Raw genomic sequence first — 14,448 nt, forward strand, 5'->3', positions numbered from 1 at the left:
TATTGCCGAGAAATGTTTTTCCAGGTCCCGAGCAATATTTAAAACTCTGAGAGACTTTAATTTGGGCCACCCACGTATACCACCCACGGACCCCCCGAGCCATCGTCTTGGTAAACTTTTTGGCGAGCAGGCAATATCTTAGAGGGAGATGGAGGCATCGGAGAGGGAGATGGCATTGGAGAGGGAGATGGTATCGGAGGGGGAGATGGTATAGGAGGGGTAGATGGCATCTCGGAAGCAAACTCAGCCTCTAAATGTTCTTCGTTCATTCGTTCAGCTTCGCCCTCCTCCGAGACACCCCCACTGTCATCAATATTCATATTTAAAGTGCGGGAGTAAAGAAGTCTCCCGCACTTGAAATGAGAAAGAAAGAAATAAAATGAAAAGAAAATATATGAATAGTAAAAGTTGAAAGAAAAAGTTTGAGAAAATACTTAACAGTATGTCACGGTAAGCTGTTAGGTGAGTTGCTCCTTCACTCCTTCGTTGTGCTTCAGCGTGACCTTGACTCAGGATTTGGCTGCTGCGATGCGGGTAGCAAACAATAGAAATAACTGCTGCCCGAGGATAGCACAATAGCGTCTACTGTCGATACCGATACAAAACCGGTGCACAGACAGAACTCACTTGCGGGGATGCTACTTTTTATCACTTTTATTTAATGCCTATACTACAGCCTCTGCTGTGATAGGCACCTTCGTCTTACCGATGTCGATTGTTAAAAAAACGCGTGTGCTCACTTCGAACATTCGGTTACGAATGAATTTCATACGTATGTCACATTGTTTTTCATATAGATTTCAATTGAAACACGATTGACCGAATCAAGTGCTTTGCACATATATTTGTGCTGTACTCATTTTCATAAGAAAATAAAGTGTTTAATACATGTAGCTCGATTAAATAGCAAAACACATCGCATCCAAAGGAAAAACACATCAAAGCTAAGTGAAACATAATCTAATCGTGCATCTTAGTGAATTTGCACATGAAATCTTAAAACAAATCGCTTAGGTTATGTATTGAAATGAAAAAGCATACTAAATTGAAGTGCTGTTTACATATGAATCGGTCGTGAATCAGTGTATGCTGAATATATCGGCGCACGGAGACCCCCGTGATCGAATTTCAGTTACTTTCTTTGAATTTAACTAGTTCGAATTTTGTACAACTCAACGCTTATTGTTTTGTTCCTGTGTTTGAAAACAACAGAAACAATGATCGGAACAATATGGTAACATATGAACCGTTGTTTCTGAGATTCACATGAGTTGCATGTTACAAGCGTTTCATTTGATTAAACATTGAAAACCTCTTGTTTTTAGGTAAAAAAATCTGAATTTGGCATTTGGCCCAAAAAGCTTACTTTATTTCGATTTAATTCAAATGTAATTCCATCGACATACATGGATAAGGAGTGTATCGAAAACAAGCTATCCACATACATTTGTGTTGTAGGCATGTATTTGTGATGGTTTTTATATGCTCACATCACAGCATGCTGTGCGTTTGGCTGTCAGCTTTCGTTTGTTTACTTGTTTGTGCGGTTGAAATTCTGCGTGTTCCAAATATCGCGTATTGAAAAGGAAGTGAAAATTAAGATTCTGGACACATGGCTAAGTGAGAAGGGTATTACTATGCGAAAATTTGCGAAACGGTTTGGAATTCATCATGCCAGTATTAAAACCATCATTAATAAGTTTGGGGAACACTATTCTTTGGATGAGCTACCAGGAAGAGGCAGAAAATCCGGCAGGCAGAAATTCCAACCCGAAACTTGATCAGAAAGTGGTATCTCTAATCATGAAGAACAAATCAATGTCAATACGTGATTTGGCAAAAAAAAAAAGCAGGAACGAGTGTCGGAATGATCCAGCGTATCAAGAGGCGAAATCACCTGAAGACCTACAAGAAGCAGAAAATGTCGAAACAAAGTGTAGAACAGAAAAGGCGAGCAGCAACACGGGTCCGGAAATTTGTATTCGCGTCTTTGGCAGCGTCTGGATGCATGCGTTTTGATGGACGATGAGACTTACGTAAAGGAGGACTCAAAAACCCCTCCAAGTCCACAATACTTTACTGCCGTCGTTTGGGAGGATGTGAGCGATGCGGATAGGTCGATTCAAGTGGAGAAATTCTGTCGAAAGGTACTGGTATGGCAACCAATATGTTCCTGTGGTTTGAAGTCAACCATATTTTACACTACCGGAACTATAAATGCAGAAATCTATCGATCTGAGTGTCTCCAGAAGAGATTGCTGCCTTTATATAAGAAGTATAGAACACCTCCTCTGTTTTGGCCGGATTTAGCGTTGGCTCACTATGCTAAAACCACTCTCAATTGAGCAATTTGACGTCTCAGTTACTCACACCGATGCAGAGTGCGCAGATCTATTCATATACGAAATTGGAATGTGTGCGAGCCGAAGTCAAAGTTTGTTGTGGGTTCAATTTTACACTGAGGAAAAACATTTTTGACTCATAATCATACACTGCGAAAAATGCATATAGAATTTCGTAAGCTATGGACTAATGAACCAAGTAGAAGACAGTACCATTACGTGATATAGAGTTTCATGAACGATTTTATGTCTTTCTCAACTGTTCTCTTGGCATTGCAGTGTTTTTTATTGCATATATGTCTTCAATAATTGGCACGATGCGGCTCGACAAAATTCACTGGGTTATTTCGACACACTCACACTAGCATTAACCTTTCAACTGCTGAGAATAGCCACACCAACACATTCGCACGTGGATTGGACTATAGGCTTGCGGAAAAGGGTATAAATTTCGTTGAGAAAATATCTATCTACCAAATTGCTCTCAGCTTCGACCCATCGAACGATTGCCCAGTAAATCGTGAAGAGGGTCTTCAAGACTTCAAGACTGGTAAGGCAGCTAGGGACATGCAGGAGTTTAAAAAAATTTGGGCTCAAGCGTCCAAAAAATGCGATGCAACACATGTCCGGAACTTGATGAAGAGCGTGCAGTGCAACTCAATTATCAGTCATGCTGTTGCATGTCGCCATATAGGATCTAGAAAAGGATCTATTCGCAAAGTAAAAACTTCTATTGATCCTAATTAATTAGAGTAAGATAATAATCCGACTGTTCATTACTCAGTCCGGAAAAATGAATAGGGAAATTATGCGTTATCTATGAAAATTCTTTCTGGCGAAACACCGTTTTATTGGAAGAAGAGTTTATTCAGATGAATATTTTGTAGTTCTTATTTGAATGAAACACGTTTAGCACAATTGCTCGATTTCTCCGGGAGAGTTAATCTCAAATCAGAAACCGTTTGTCAATGAGAGTTTTTTTGGCCAAATTGTTCTTCAACAGGTAGTTCATAGCTATTCGAAATAATTTGTACACCACACCGACCACAACGATTGCCAGCAGGAAATTGTCGCTCAGCAAAACTACGAGCAAAAACAATGCCAGTTCAAGCTGGAAGAATGTCGATTCGTTTCCATAGAATAACACCTGATCGAACGAGTGTCCATTGTCAATGTAGAAAACGCCCTTATCTGAGGATGTTAAAAATTAATTAGTAAAAGTTGAGAAAATTCATTTATTGACCTACTTTCAGTAACATAGCTCTGGAATTCACAGTTTAGTATGCTTTCCATAATGGATTTCTCTTGAATAATATAATCCAAATCCTTAAGAGCCTGTAAAACACCAATTCGTTTAAATGACTTAAAAGACTAATAAAATCATTTTATTGTTACTTACATGATCGACGAATGCAGCGAAGAATCGATTCACATTATAATAAGTCAATACTGTTCTTTCGAAGTTATACTCGAACTGTCCTCCTGGACCATCGATGACTGCCGAATTACTTAGTTTGGTACTACCAACCAAATGAGTCTGATTGAGGTGCTGATGCGGTCCAAAATGAGACGAGTTTCTAAGCGGAGCGATTAGCTTATCGTAGAACGTTCGCAGATTTTTCGGAACCAATATAGAGTATGTTTGCTGTTCCGATCCTGGCAGAAGCCCCCGATTTCCACATAGATTATCCTCCTCCCTTTTGAACTGAAGTATCATCGAACACATGTCAGTGTCTGAAAATCCATGAGGAGATCTACCGTGAATGTAAAATCCATACGATTCCATACATAAGATGAAGACTGAAATGTTGGCAATCGATGCTATGTCTATGAACTGCTGGATAGCGTTCTCGATGAAACGTTCGTAGATTATGAAGTTGTATATTCGTTGAATGAGGTAAACAGTTCCGTACACAATGATCCCCACTGCAATTCTCAAAACTTTGTCGCTATCTCCTAGATTCTCCTCATTTTTAGTTAGGTGCATATTAAAACTTCTCGATGACCAATGTTCGAACCCGAACAGAGAGAAGGCAGAAATCAAAAAAATGACATGTGCGAACATGGAAATTTTTCTCTTAGTGGCCAACTCTTGCCACTCATTGGCAATAAAGTAATTCCGCCAAGCTGACACGTTGTCGCACGAAGGACGGTTCTGAAATGCAAAGATATCTAAGGTTTGTTGCTGACAACCAAACACGAACGTTTCGGTTATTATGAATCACTTACTGTAGTACTAGACGTCATGGAAGATGTATCGAGTAGGTTTGTGCGCTGGTTCCCAATGCCGGTTTCAAGTATTTTTGGCCGTTCCCAGTCGATGAAGAAAATATCGATTCCAGAGATAAGTATAGAAACTCGAAGCAATTTAAGCAACTGCAATTCAAAACATCGATTCGTCAATGTTTACTGAGAATTATGTTTCAAAGTTACCTTAAAAGCGAATGACAGATAAATGAAAATCTCCAGAGCATTTTGGACCTCAACTGGAAGTAAAATTTTCACATTATCCTGTGTTTTGTACGTTATCAGCACGTGTAACGCGATTACAGCCGTTACAGAAAGCAAAGCTGTAGCTACATTGGAGCAAAGATACACTAAAAAGTTTAAAAAAATCTCCATATCGTAGAACATCTTATTTTGGCGCAGTTTGTGGCAGAACGTTTGGAAGAGGGTCATGGCAAAGGCCAATAAAATAAATATTGGAAGAAGTATCTAGATGGAATATAGCAAACATTATCAATGTGGGATTTGGTAAAACAATATCAAATACCTCAAGCAAGGAGTCAAATTTGTACTTTTTAATGAAAGTGATCTTGAAATCAAAATCTACGGTATCCTCGAAGTACAATCTAGATTTCCATAACGACGTATTAACCATGTCATATTTCAGTTTCACCAGAGGCAATGCGATTTTATTAGGATTCCTAACGTTATCGGCGTGCAGTCGAATCTCCAACTCAACACTATTCACATACCGCACAAAGCTAAACTTCTCAATCATGATATCTTCACCATAATGCTTAGGTTTAAAGTTTTCATTGAGACCGGATAAGGCATCAATCATCAGGAATCTTCTGACCAGTTGCCATTTTTCCGACTCCATTTGATCGTTGTGAGAAAACGCATTCCGTACCAGTATCGGAATCGATCGCAACAGGCGTGCTTTCTGATCAAAGTAGTCCGCATATAGATTGATGAATTCCGGCCCGGCGAAATCGTCTAGCAGTCGCCTCAAACTTATTCGACACCGGCGGTAATAATTTCGAGCAAAGCGAACCCTTTGTTCCTGGCTGACCGAGTAACGTTCGCACAAGTTCAAATCCGATAGGCGCATGGCACGAAAACTCTTCAGATGACCGTATAAATCGTAGCTAATGAGGGTGAAGTTTATCGTACTGTTTTGCTGGAAAATCGATGGAAAACCATTAGTAAGGTAAAGAGAAGTGGTGAAATGAAATGAAATTAGGTCAACTTAAAAACGAACGCTTGAGCTTTTACTCCATAGCAATGCTTTGAGGGTGAAAGGGTGGTTGAATTATCGAGTTTTCGCTGTACAGAATTGATGCATTACACCGGCATAAGACCAATTTTACGTAAGCTGCAGCTCTAGGTTCTGTTGAAGCATCTCTTAATGTTTTAAATCGTTGTGAAAATGAAAAACGCTTTATGACTTGACTTGCATCCTTTAGAGCCACACTAATGTTATCGTAGCTAGCCATGAATAATGCAATATAACAATGCAGTATTGCTGACCTATTGAGTGACGTTTCGTGACTTTGTTCCGTATAATATGGCTATTTGCATATTTATTGAATATTTCCTTGCATATACGGAACATATATATGAACAGGTAATACGACCACTTAAATCCCTATTTTTGATCAAATATTCCGTGCTGTGTATTCACATGCATTGGAAAACTTTAAAGAGAAAGATTATTATTTTAATTACCACTCCTATAAATCAGTTGTAGGAAATTAATGCAAGGAGATAGTTAGCCTACGATGTGTTTTTCTTTGCGATGCAAAATGTATTTTATGTAAAATATCCGAAAGAGAGTTTTCCCATTTATACCAGACTAGCTCAGTTGGTAGAACATCTGTTTATTTATTTATGTCACACAAAAGTATTGGGGTTATTAGAAACCGGTGATGAAGTAGATCAATCAATGTCCCTGATCATTTCCGAACACGGTTTGCCAACAATATTAACACGTTCAAAGGTCTATATGACCTCCTTTCACAGTAATCGAGTTACAGAAGAGAGTATTGGTTTCGTTAAGCGCATGCATAATTGTACGTGTAATTAAGGGGTTGTTCGATTTTTTTTTGCGGGTGGGTAATGTCACAGACATAACTGGAGTACGTATATACGAATAGAATAGCAATGATTCTTTCACTCCTCAGAATATCGATAATCGTTCGTATTAGTTGATGAATTGTGTGAAATTTACCATTTTTGCTGCTTTGCTTCCAGAACTGTAGCGGTGCATACTAAAGTGCGACTTTTTGATGGCAAACATATTCTACAGGATTGCGCAAAGAAACCTGACACAATTTTTTCTTCGGTTACACTGGAACCAATCAAAACAGGGAGATGCCGAACACGGCATCGGAAAGTAGAAGAATGAAGGTTTATTTTCGTCTAGTAGTTTTTTTTATCATGGAGGTTTCTATTTATACCTCGTTTTTGAAGAATCAGTCGAACGGTACAAGTATTCGTGAGTTTAAAACCTTTTTCAATCCACCGAGTGGTGTAATGATGCCTTTTTCATATTTTTTAAATTTCCAAAAATAAGGAGTGTATCGATAAGTAGTTAGCAACATTCAAGCAGTTATTACTCTGAAATGGCTTAACTTTTTGCAGCGTGTTTTGCGGTGACATGTTTGTTTACATGTCAATAACAGCTGCGAAATCGAATCAAAAGAACTAGTTCTTTCGTTCTTTGATTAGTTCTTTTGATTTAACTGTTTAGTTCTGAACGGTTCTTTCAAATCGAACGGTTTTGTCCATCACTACATTAATCCTTACAATGGTCCTGTCAAGTTGTGACCTGTTTGGCATTCAGTCACTACATAGGAGAAGTGCTACAGTGGCTGAACGGTTTTTTTAAATGAACGGTTCTCCCCATCACTAGCCCGGACCGCAATATTATACGAAATCGGTGTACCAGTACCTGGACGACGCTGACACCACGGTGGCGATGGAAAAGTTTGGGCAGAAGGTGTTGGTCTGGCAAGCAATTTGTACCTGTGGTTTGCGGCCGTCGATTTTCTTCAAGAAGGACACAATTAACGCCAAGGTGTACGAGGAAGAATGTTTGAAGAAGAGAATGCTGCCACTGTACAGAAAGCATAAGGCTCCTCCTCTCTTCTGGCCGGATATGGCTTCAACCCACTACGCCAACTCCCTTCTACAGTGGTTGTCGAAAAATAATGTACAATTCGTGGAAAAAGACATCAACCCACCGAACTGCCCGGATCTTCGGCCAATTGAAAGGTATTGGGCAATTGTTAAGCGGTACTTTCGGAAGGAAGGTACAGTGTCCCAAAACATGCAGGAGTTCAAAAGAAAAACTAGACAGCTGCCACCAGGAAAGTCACAAAAGTAGCTGTGCAGAATTTAATGAAGAATGTCAAGTTCACAATGCGAGCGTTTCACAGAAACTAGGATTTTCTTCAGCATAATCAGTGAAATGTATAAAAATGTAATTTTTCTACAATATACCGAAAATTGATGTCAAAATATGTTTTTTTTTTTTTCGCTTTTTTATTCAATAATCAATGTTGCTAACTACTTTTCGATACACTCCTTATTATTGGAAGATTCTGTCAAGGAATCAATCTTGACTAAAATAAGAAAGTTTCTTTGGGTATGAACTAACATAATCCTTTCAATTTGTAAACAGTTATGTCAAGTTGATAAGAATTTTTCCTTATTTTGCATCGTCGCTCTAAATGACGATGCAATTTCAAACACACTGAACCCTATAAAAGCATGATGAAATTCAAAAGCAACCTATTGGACTATGCGATTGCAATAAGTATACTTTTATAGAAAAGCATCGTTATCATAATTCTGTAATAACACTATCAAGTAGGTACAAATTGAATAAAAGATTTACAAATTTACCAGTTTTGCATCGTCATTTTGAATGACGATTTAAATGTTTTGACATTCATCGCCCTATAATTTCGGAACCGGAAGTCGGATCTGGATGAAATTGTACAGTATATTTTAAGACAATGAGAGAAATCGAAGTGAGTTCTTTTTTTTAAGCTTTTAAAACCGGGGACTAATAGTCCCAAAGATGATTTATATATCCAATAACTATTAATATCTGCCAACTAGATAAATTTTCCAGTGAGTTTTATTAAAATGTGCACCTTCGTTTCGCCATCACTTGTGAAAAAATAATCGCACTGTGATACCGGAACTGGATCAACTTCTCGAAGACTGTTTAAAGAATTTCAAGACCTTCTTAGTTTGTAGTTAGAAAATTGAGTGCGCATTATTTTAGTTTAATTCCGGAACCGGAAGTCGGAAGACCTTTCATTTGAATATAAGTTTGTGAAAATCGGTCACGCAATCTTTGATAAAAGTGAGAGACAATTTTTTTTCATTTTTTGGTGCATATCACCCTGTAATTCCGGAACCGGAGGTCGAATTCGAATAAAATTCAGGAACTTTGTGTGGGGTTACAATTTTCATTTAAATCTTCATTTCAATTTTAATCTAAGTTTATGAAAATCGGTTCAATCATCTCTTAGTGCAAAAATATGTTACACACACACACACACACAGACTTTTTGCGTACTCGACGAACTGAGTCGAATGGTATATGACACTCCGCCCTCCTAGCCTTGGTTCAAATAGCGGTTTTCACAGTGATTGCATAACCTTTCTATATGAGAAAGGCAAAAACATTTTAAATTAATGTAAGGGCTTTTACACAACCTGCAACGGATTCGTGTCGGCATAAAGCTTGCTTCAGATAGAATTGGAACAAAGACAATTGCCTATATTTCAGTTATTTATTATTGAATTCAAGATCATTTTTTATACAAATGTAGCGTTTTCTTCATACTTTTAAGAAAAAATACGGATAAAATTATTCGTCACGGTTTCGAAGGAATTCTCGAATGTTTCCTGTAACACGGCTCATTAGGCGGCGCACATCTTATTCGTCCATCGTTTTAGCTATCTTTTTCCACCAGGTCATCATCTTATTGATGTCTTTGACAACCTTTCCCTTTGCCTTGAGTCTCCTCCTCATGATTGCCCAGTATTTCTCAATAGGGCGGAACTGGGGGCAGTTGGGTGGGTTAAGGTTTTTCGGAACAAACTGGACCCCTTTCTCTGCATACCATTCTTGAACGAATTTGCTGTAATGACAGCTTTCCAAATCTGGCCAAAACATTACGGGATGGTCGTGGGATCGAATGAACGGCAAAATTCGTTTTTGGGGACAATCTTTTTGGCATAGTTCCGACGTCATTGTCTTATTTATAACGAAAACTTTCGTATTTTTGCCACAGCTGTAAATGCCCTGCCAAATCATAAATTTTCTTGCAAATTTGTCGGCAAAAACAAATTTAAATTTGGCTGGAACAACCCCCCGAGCCTTTGTAGTAAAATTTTTGACCTGGGATTTGCCCGAAGTCAGCCTTAACATAGGTTTCATCGTCCATCAGAAGACACCCGTCGAACTTGGTCAGCACCTGGTCATATAGTTTCCGAACACGAATTTTGACCACACTATTATGTTTTATGGCTGTTTGCTAGCTCGATACGACTTGATTTCTTCCCGGAGTCGAGTTCTCCTCACGGTACTATGGGCAGCACCGAATTTTCTGGCCAAATCACGGTCTGACGGTCCGACAGATTCCTCTTAATCGTCTTCAAAAACTTACCACGCAGTTTCCGGTCGACAGTTCCACTCCGACGATTGGCTTGAGGCTTCCGAATCGTTATCAATGTTTCCTTATACCGTTTGAAAACGCGCCATACGGTATTTCTGGGCAATTCAGCTGTTTAGCTAGCCTAGATGCAGACCACAATGGATTTTCCAAATAACTGTGCACAATTTTTCCCTTCTTTCGGCTTCCATGTTGATTGTTTACAAAGTACAGTCGATTTGCTGAATGTCAAAAGTCATACGTGAAGCTGACAAAATTCCCGACACGTGGGCACCAAGAACTTCCAAATCCGTCCACCAGGAGCGCCACAATATGAGCAAAAGTTTGTTCCAATTCTAAATGAAGCAAGCTTTAATAATATCAATTTTACTTGTTTACCACACCGTCGCTCATCATTATGTAGCTTAGAGAACTCTCACTACTGCCTTACTTTTCGAGCATTCCATATTCCGTAGATTTTAAGTGCTGGGTGTTGACTATCATATATGGATGAAACGACTAATTTTCCTTGACGATTCGATGGAAAGAACGACGAGAAATTTGAAGAGCAGCCGTATGTTTCTTATCCGAACGTGCGGGCCTCTTCACCAGAGTGGATCGAACTCGTTCAACATTCTCTGGTGTCCGGACAGTCCGGAGGTTTTATTGACGTGAATACATCTTACTTTACTATGGGGCGCCTTTTCAAAATTAGCTCTGTGGAAGAATGGATAGAACTTAAACGTGAATATCTCGAGCTGTACTAAACGCATTAACATCATTCTTTCGCTATGTCATCAAAAATATGATCAGCATTTTATGATTAAATTTTCAACAGTGTAAGATAACCATAAATAGCTCAAAAATATGTTTTCTCAAATTCTTGTAAACAATGACGAACACACTTTTTGCCTTGAATTCTGAATCTTAATTTTGGAACAGAATTAAGTTCCTTAATTCAGGTTTGGAATTCAAGTTTCTGAAAATTAGTTCAGTTCCAGAATTCTAGAGATAAATTCATGAGCTGAAGTCTTGATCTGGATTGCGAACCTGAATTGTGCCACTGAATTTTGAACCAACCCCAGGTTCCGAATTTAGTTCCTGGCCTAGATTTTAGGTTCTAGTGTAGATAAATAAATAATGGCAGAAATACCCAGCAGTCGTAAACAGTGGATAATATCCAGAAATCGGTTCTTTTTAGAACAAATAAAATATTTCCAAAGAATTATGGGAAGTCTTCTTCTTCAACTGAGTATGTAAATCTACAAAAAAACTACATATAACTGTCTTTCTTGTATTTTTTACTCTCATTTGATCGGTGTTGTTTGTGTGGTGGATTAAGTTTTTCGTCAATAAGTCATACTTTAGTATAGCAGGACCTGTTTTTACAAAATTGTTCGCCCACAGCTTCGCCATATTACGTGAATGCATTAGCATTTTCGACTTTAATTCTGAATGCTTTTTAAACTCACGAATAATTGTAACGTATGACTGATTCTTCAAAAACGAATTATAAATAAAAACGCGGTGTGCGACATGCCTGTGCTCCATGATGGAAAACTATCAGACGAAAACTAACCTTTCCGATGCCGTGTTTCGTTTCTCCCCTTGCTTGGTTTCAGTGTAACCGGAGAACAAAATTTGGCAGGTTCCTTTGCGCAACCCTGTACCACACAATTAAATAACTGAAACTGACGAATTGCAACAGTTGCTAGGAAAACCACCCATCGTACGGACAGCTAAAATCAGACGGCAACGATGGGCTGGGCATGTCATTAGAATGTCAGACTGTCGTCCAGTGAAAACGATTCTTGTATCTAATCCGGGTGGGCAAGAAAGAGAGAGGCGTAGCGAGCAAGGTGGATCGGTCAAGTGGAGGGCGATCTACAAAGCATCCGTTAACCATGGACCGAGTTATGTAGAAACATATGCTTGATACAGTAAAGAATACCCCAGGACTATAGCTGCTAGGTACGGTAAGTAAGGAACTCTTCGACATCCCATGGGATGCTTAATCGATTGTCACACGTTTAGATTCAATTATTAATTTTATGGTTTCACACAATTTTTCTTTTCGATCCGACTTGCAGTTCCGAAATTATGCGGTAATGAGTGATTTAAATTTTAAACTGTCACTTAAAACGATAGTCATTAAAATAATTTCATGAAAACTAAAAACGCCCAAGGATATTTATGCAGAAAACACATGTGGATTGTTGAAAATAATAGATTTCATCTCACTGCTAGATGGATCAAGCACGTTTTTAAGAAAGACAAACAATATTATCGGTCAGATAATAAGCTACTAAGAAACTTACCAGATTGTTGACGTTCATGTCGTACGTAAAATCCAAATACTTTTCCAAAATCTCATTAACATACTTTCCTCGGCGATAGAATAAGGGTGGTTTTACGTTGTCACCGAGGGACCACAGGCTGGCGGCCTTTCCAAAGCCATCTCCTGCTCCAAAAAGATTAGCACTCACTATCGCATTCGATATGCCGTTGGCCCCTTCCGACATGTCGTAAGTTTGGTACGTATAAAAAATGCCGCATGGCGAATATTTGTCCAGACTGTAGAAACTTAACACGCACAGGTTAGCCAAATAATGACAGTGTTGGGGGCTCCGCATAACATGACAAAACAAAATCAAATATTTTATGTTTTTGTACACGTTACTGTTGTGGCGGTGATTTAGTTTGAAAGGGTGATAATTTTGAACATCTCTAAGTAATAATTGCGGTAAGCAGTAAGGGATACTTTCGTTCGGTCCCACCTGATCCGCGTATGTAACGACATCTTGTTGACCGTTACCACAACCACAGACAGTGCTTTCGTTTCCCGGTGGATATGTTTTACGATGCACTTGCACGATTCGGCCGCCTGATTTGGTTGTATTTAACAGTTCCACTTGCCGAGCTCTACAGAACTTTATCAGTTCAATACGAGGTCCTGGGACATCGAAGAAATCGCTAATGTTGCGGCAGATTGGTCCCTGCGTGGTACTGTCATAATCACGCCAAGGAATCGAGCGTTCGTCACACGTACACGATAAATCTGCAACGGAATTAAGTTTATTTATTGCTCAGTTAGATCCTAAGATACTCCTAAACAGCTTAGTATGGAACTCAAAATGAAAGTGTAATTACCGTGTTAACTTTGACGTATAAATTACAACAAAAACACGAAATAATATAAGGCGCATGTAAACAGATCTATGACTAATTTCATCGTCCTGTAATCAATACCTGGCATCCAATGGGTACGAACAACAACGAGTTACAACTTTTGTATTTGTAACTAATGGTTGATCGATTTTCCGAATTATTCGAATCACAATTTCATTCAAACAGGTTGACAATGGACGACAAAATAGATTTTAAAAGGTTCAACGATTCAGAAAAAAATCCCATGGACTGAGTCGTTTATGGAGACGTGAAAAGCACATTTACTTACAATCGTCACTTGCAACGAGATGCACTGTTTCATCACAAACATTACACTTGAAGGTGAATGTATCGAAATATTCGTTGCTTCTACAACTGTCCGGAGAATTATAGAGAAAAACTTCATTTATGTTGTAAAATTCAACATTTGCTAGGGCCATCGCAATATCAATAGATATGCAAACGCTTACGATCGCATGCAGTAAACATGCACGGACACCTAACGTCATCTGTCGCCGCAGTACCATATTCAAGCATTGATCCGACAATTAACTTTGTTTATAGAATATATACCACTTCTAGAACATTGGAAATCGCGCAGAAAATACAGTATAGCCATTCTCGGTTGACGATTCCAGTTCGACTATTCTCGGAAAACTGTTCGTGCAACTCGCGTCCTCACATCCTAACGGTGCTAAATTTTAGGTCGTTCTTGATTTGTTTTGTTGATGTAACCATGGATATCCGGTACGATTTGGACTTGTTGTGAGTACGTCATGCGTGTCCTGCCATCGTTCGGGTCGTGGTCAACACGTGCATACGTAGTTGTATTACCGGAGACATATGATTTTTCGCAAAACAAAACGGTCCAGTTGCATGTGTATGTATTAATGTTCCGGGGAATATTTTGTCTGAGTACTTGTGACATCTGAAAGGATTGAAACAAGATAACTACCAAAATAAACTGCTAATGCACGGATGAGTCGAAGACAAAACGTAAGAAAAGGTAAAATAGTTACATGGACAGCACAAATCAG

The 14,448-nt window shown here is 38.8% G+C and overlaps 1 protein-coding gene across 1 annotated transcript; it reads right to left on the minus strand.

Annotated features, from left to right (window-relative positions):
* Positions 1-3,190: 3,190 nt before the first annotated feature.
* Positions 3,191-14,053, minus strand: LOC131431769 (meckelin). The gene is made up of 8 exons (XM_058597646.1): positions 13,701-14,053; positions 12,562-13,301; positions 5,116-5,748; positions 4,776-5,057; positions 4,572-4,718; positions 3,742-4,497; positions 3,590-3,677; positions 3,191-3,533 (listed from the first exon to the last, which is right to left on the minus strand). Exons 1-8 carry the CDS (start codon positions 13,936-13,938, stop codon positions 3,289-3,291), a joined length of 3,129 nt encoding a protein of 1,042 aa, XP_058453629.1. The 5' UTR covers positions 13,939-14,053; the 3' UTR covers positions 3,191-3,288.
* Positions 14,054-14,448: the final 395 nt, after the last annotated feature.

Source organism: Malaya genurostris, chromosome 2 (assembly GCF_030247185.1).
Source record: "Malaya genurostris strain Urasoe2022 chromosome 2, Malgen_1.1, whole genome shotgun sequence".
Classification (NCBI taxonomy): Eukaryota; Metazoa; Arthropoda; class Insecta; order Diptera; family Culicidae; genus Malaya; species Malaya genurostris.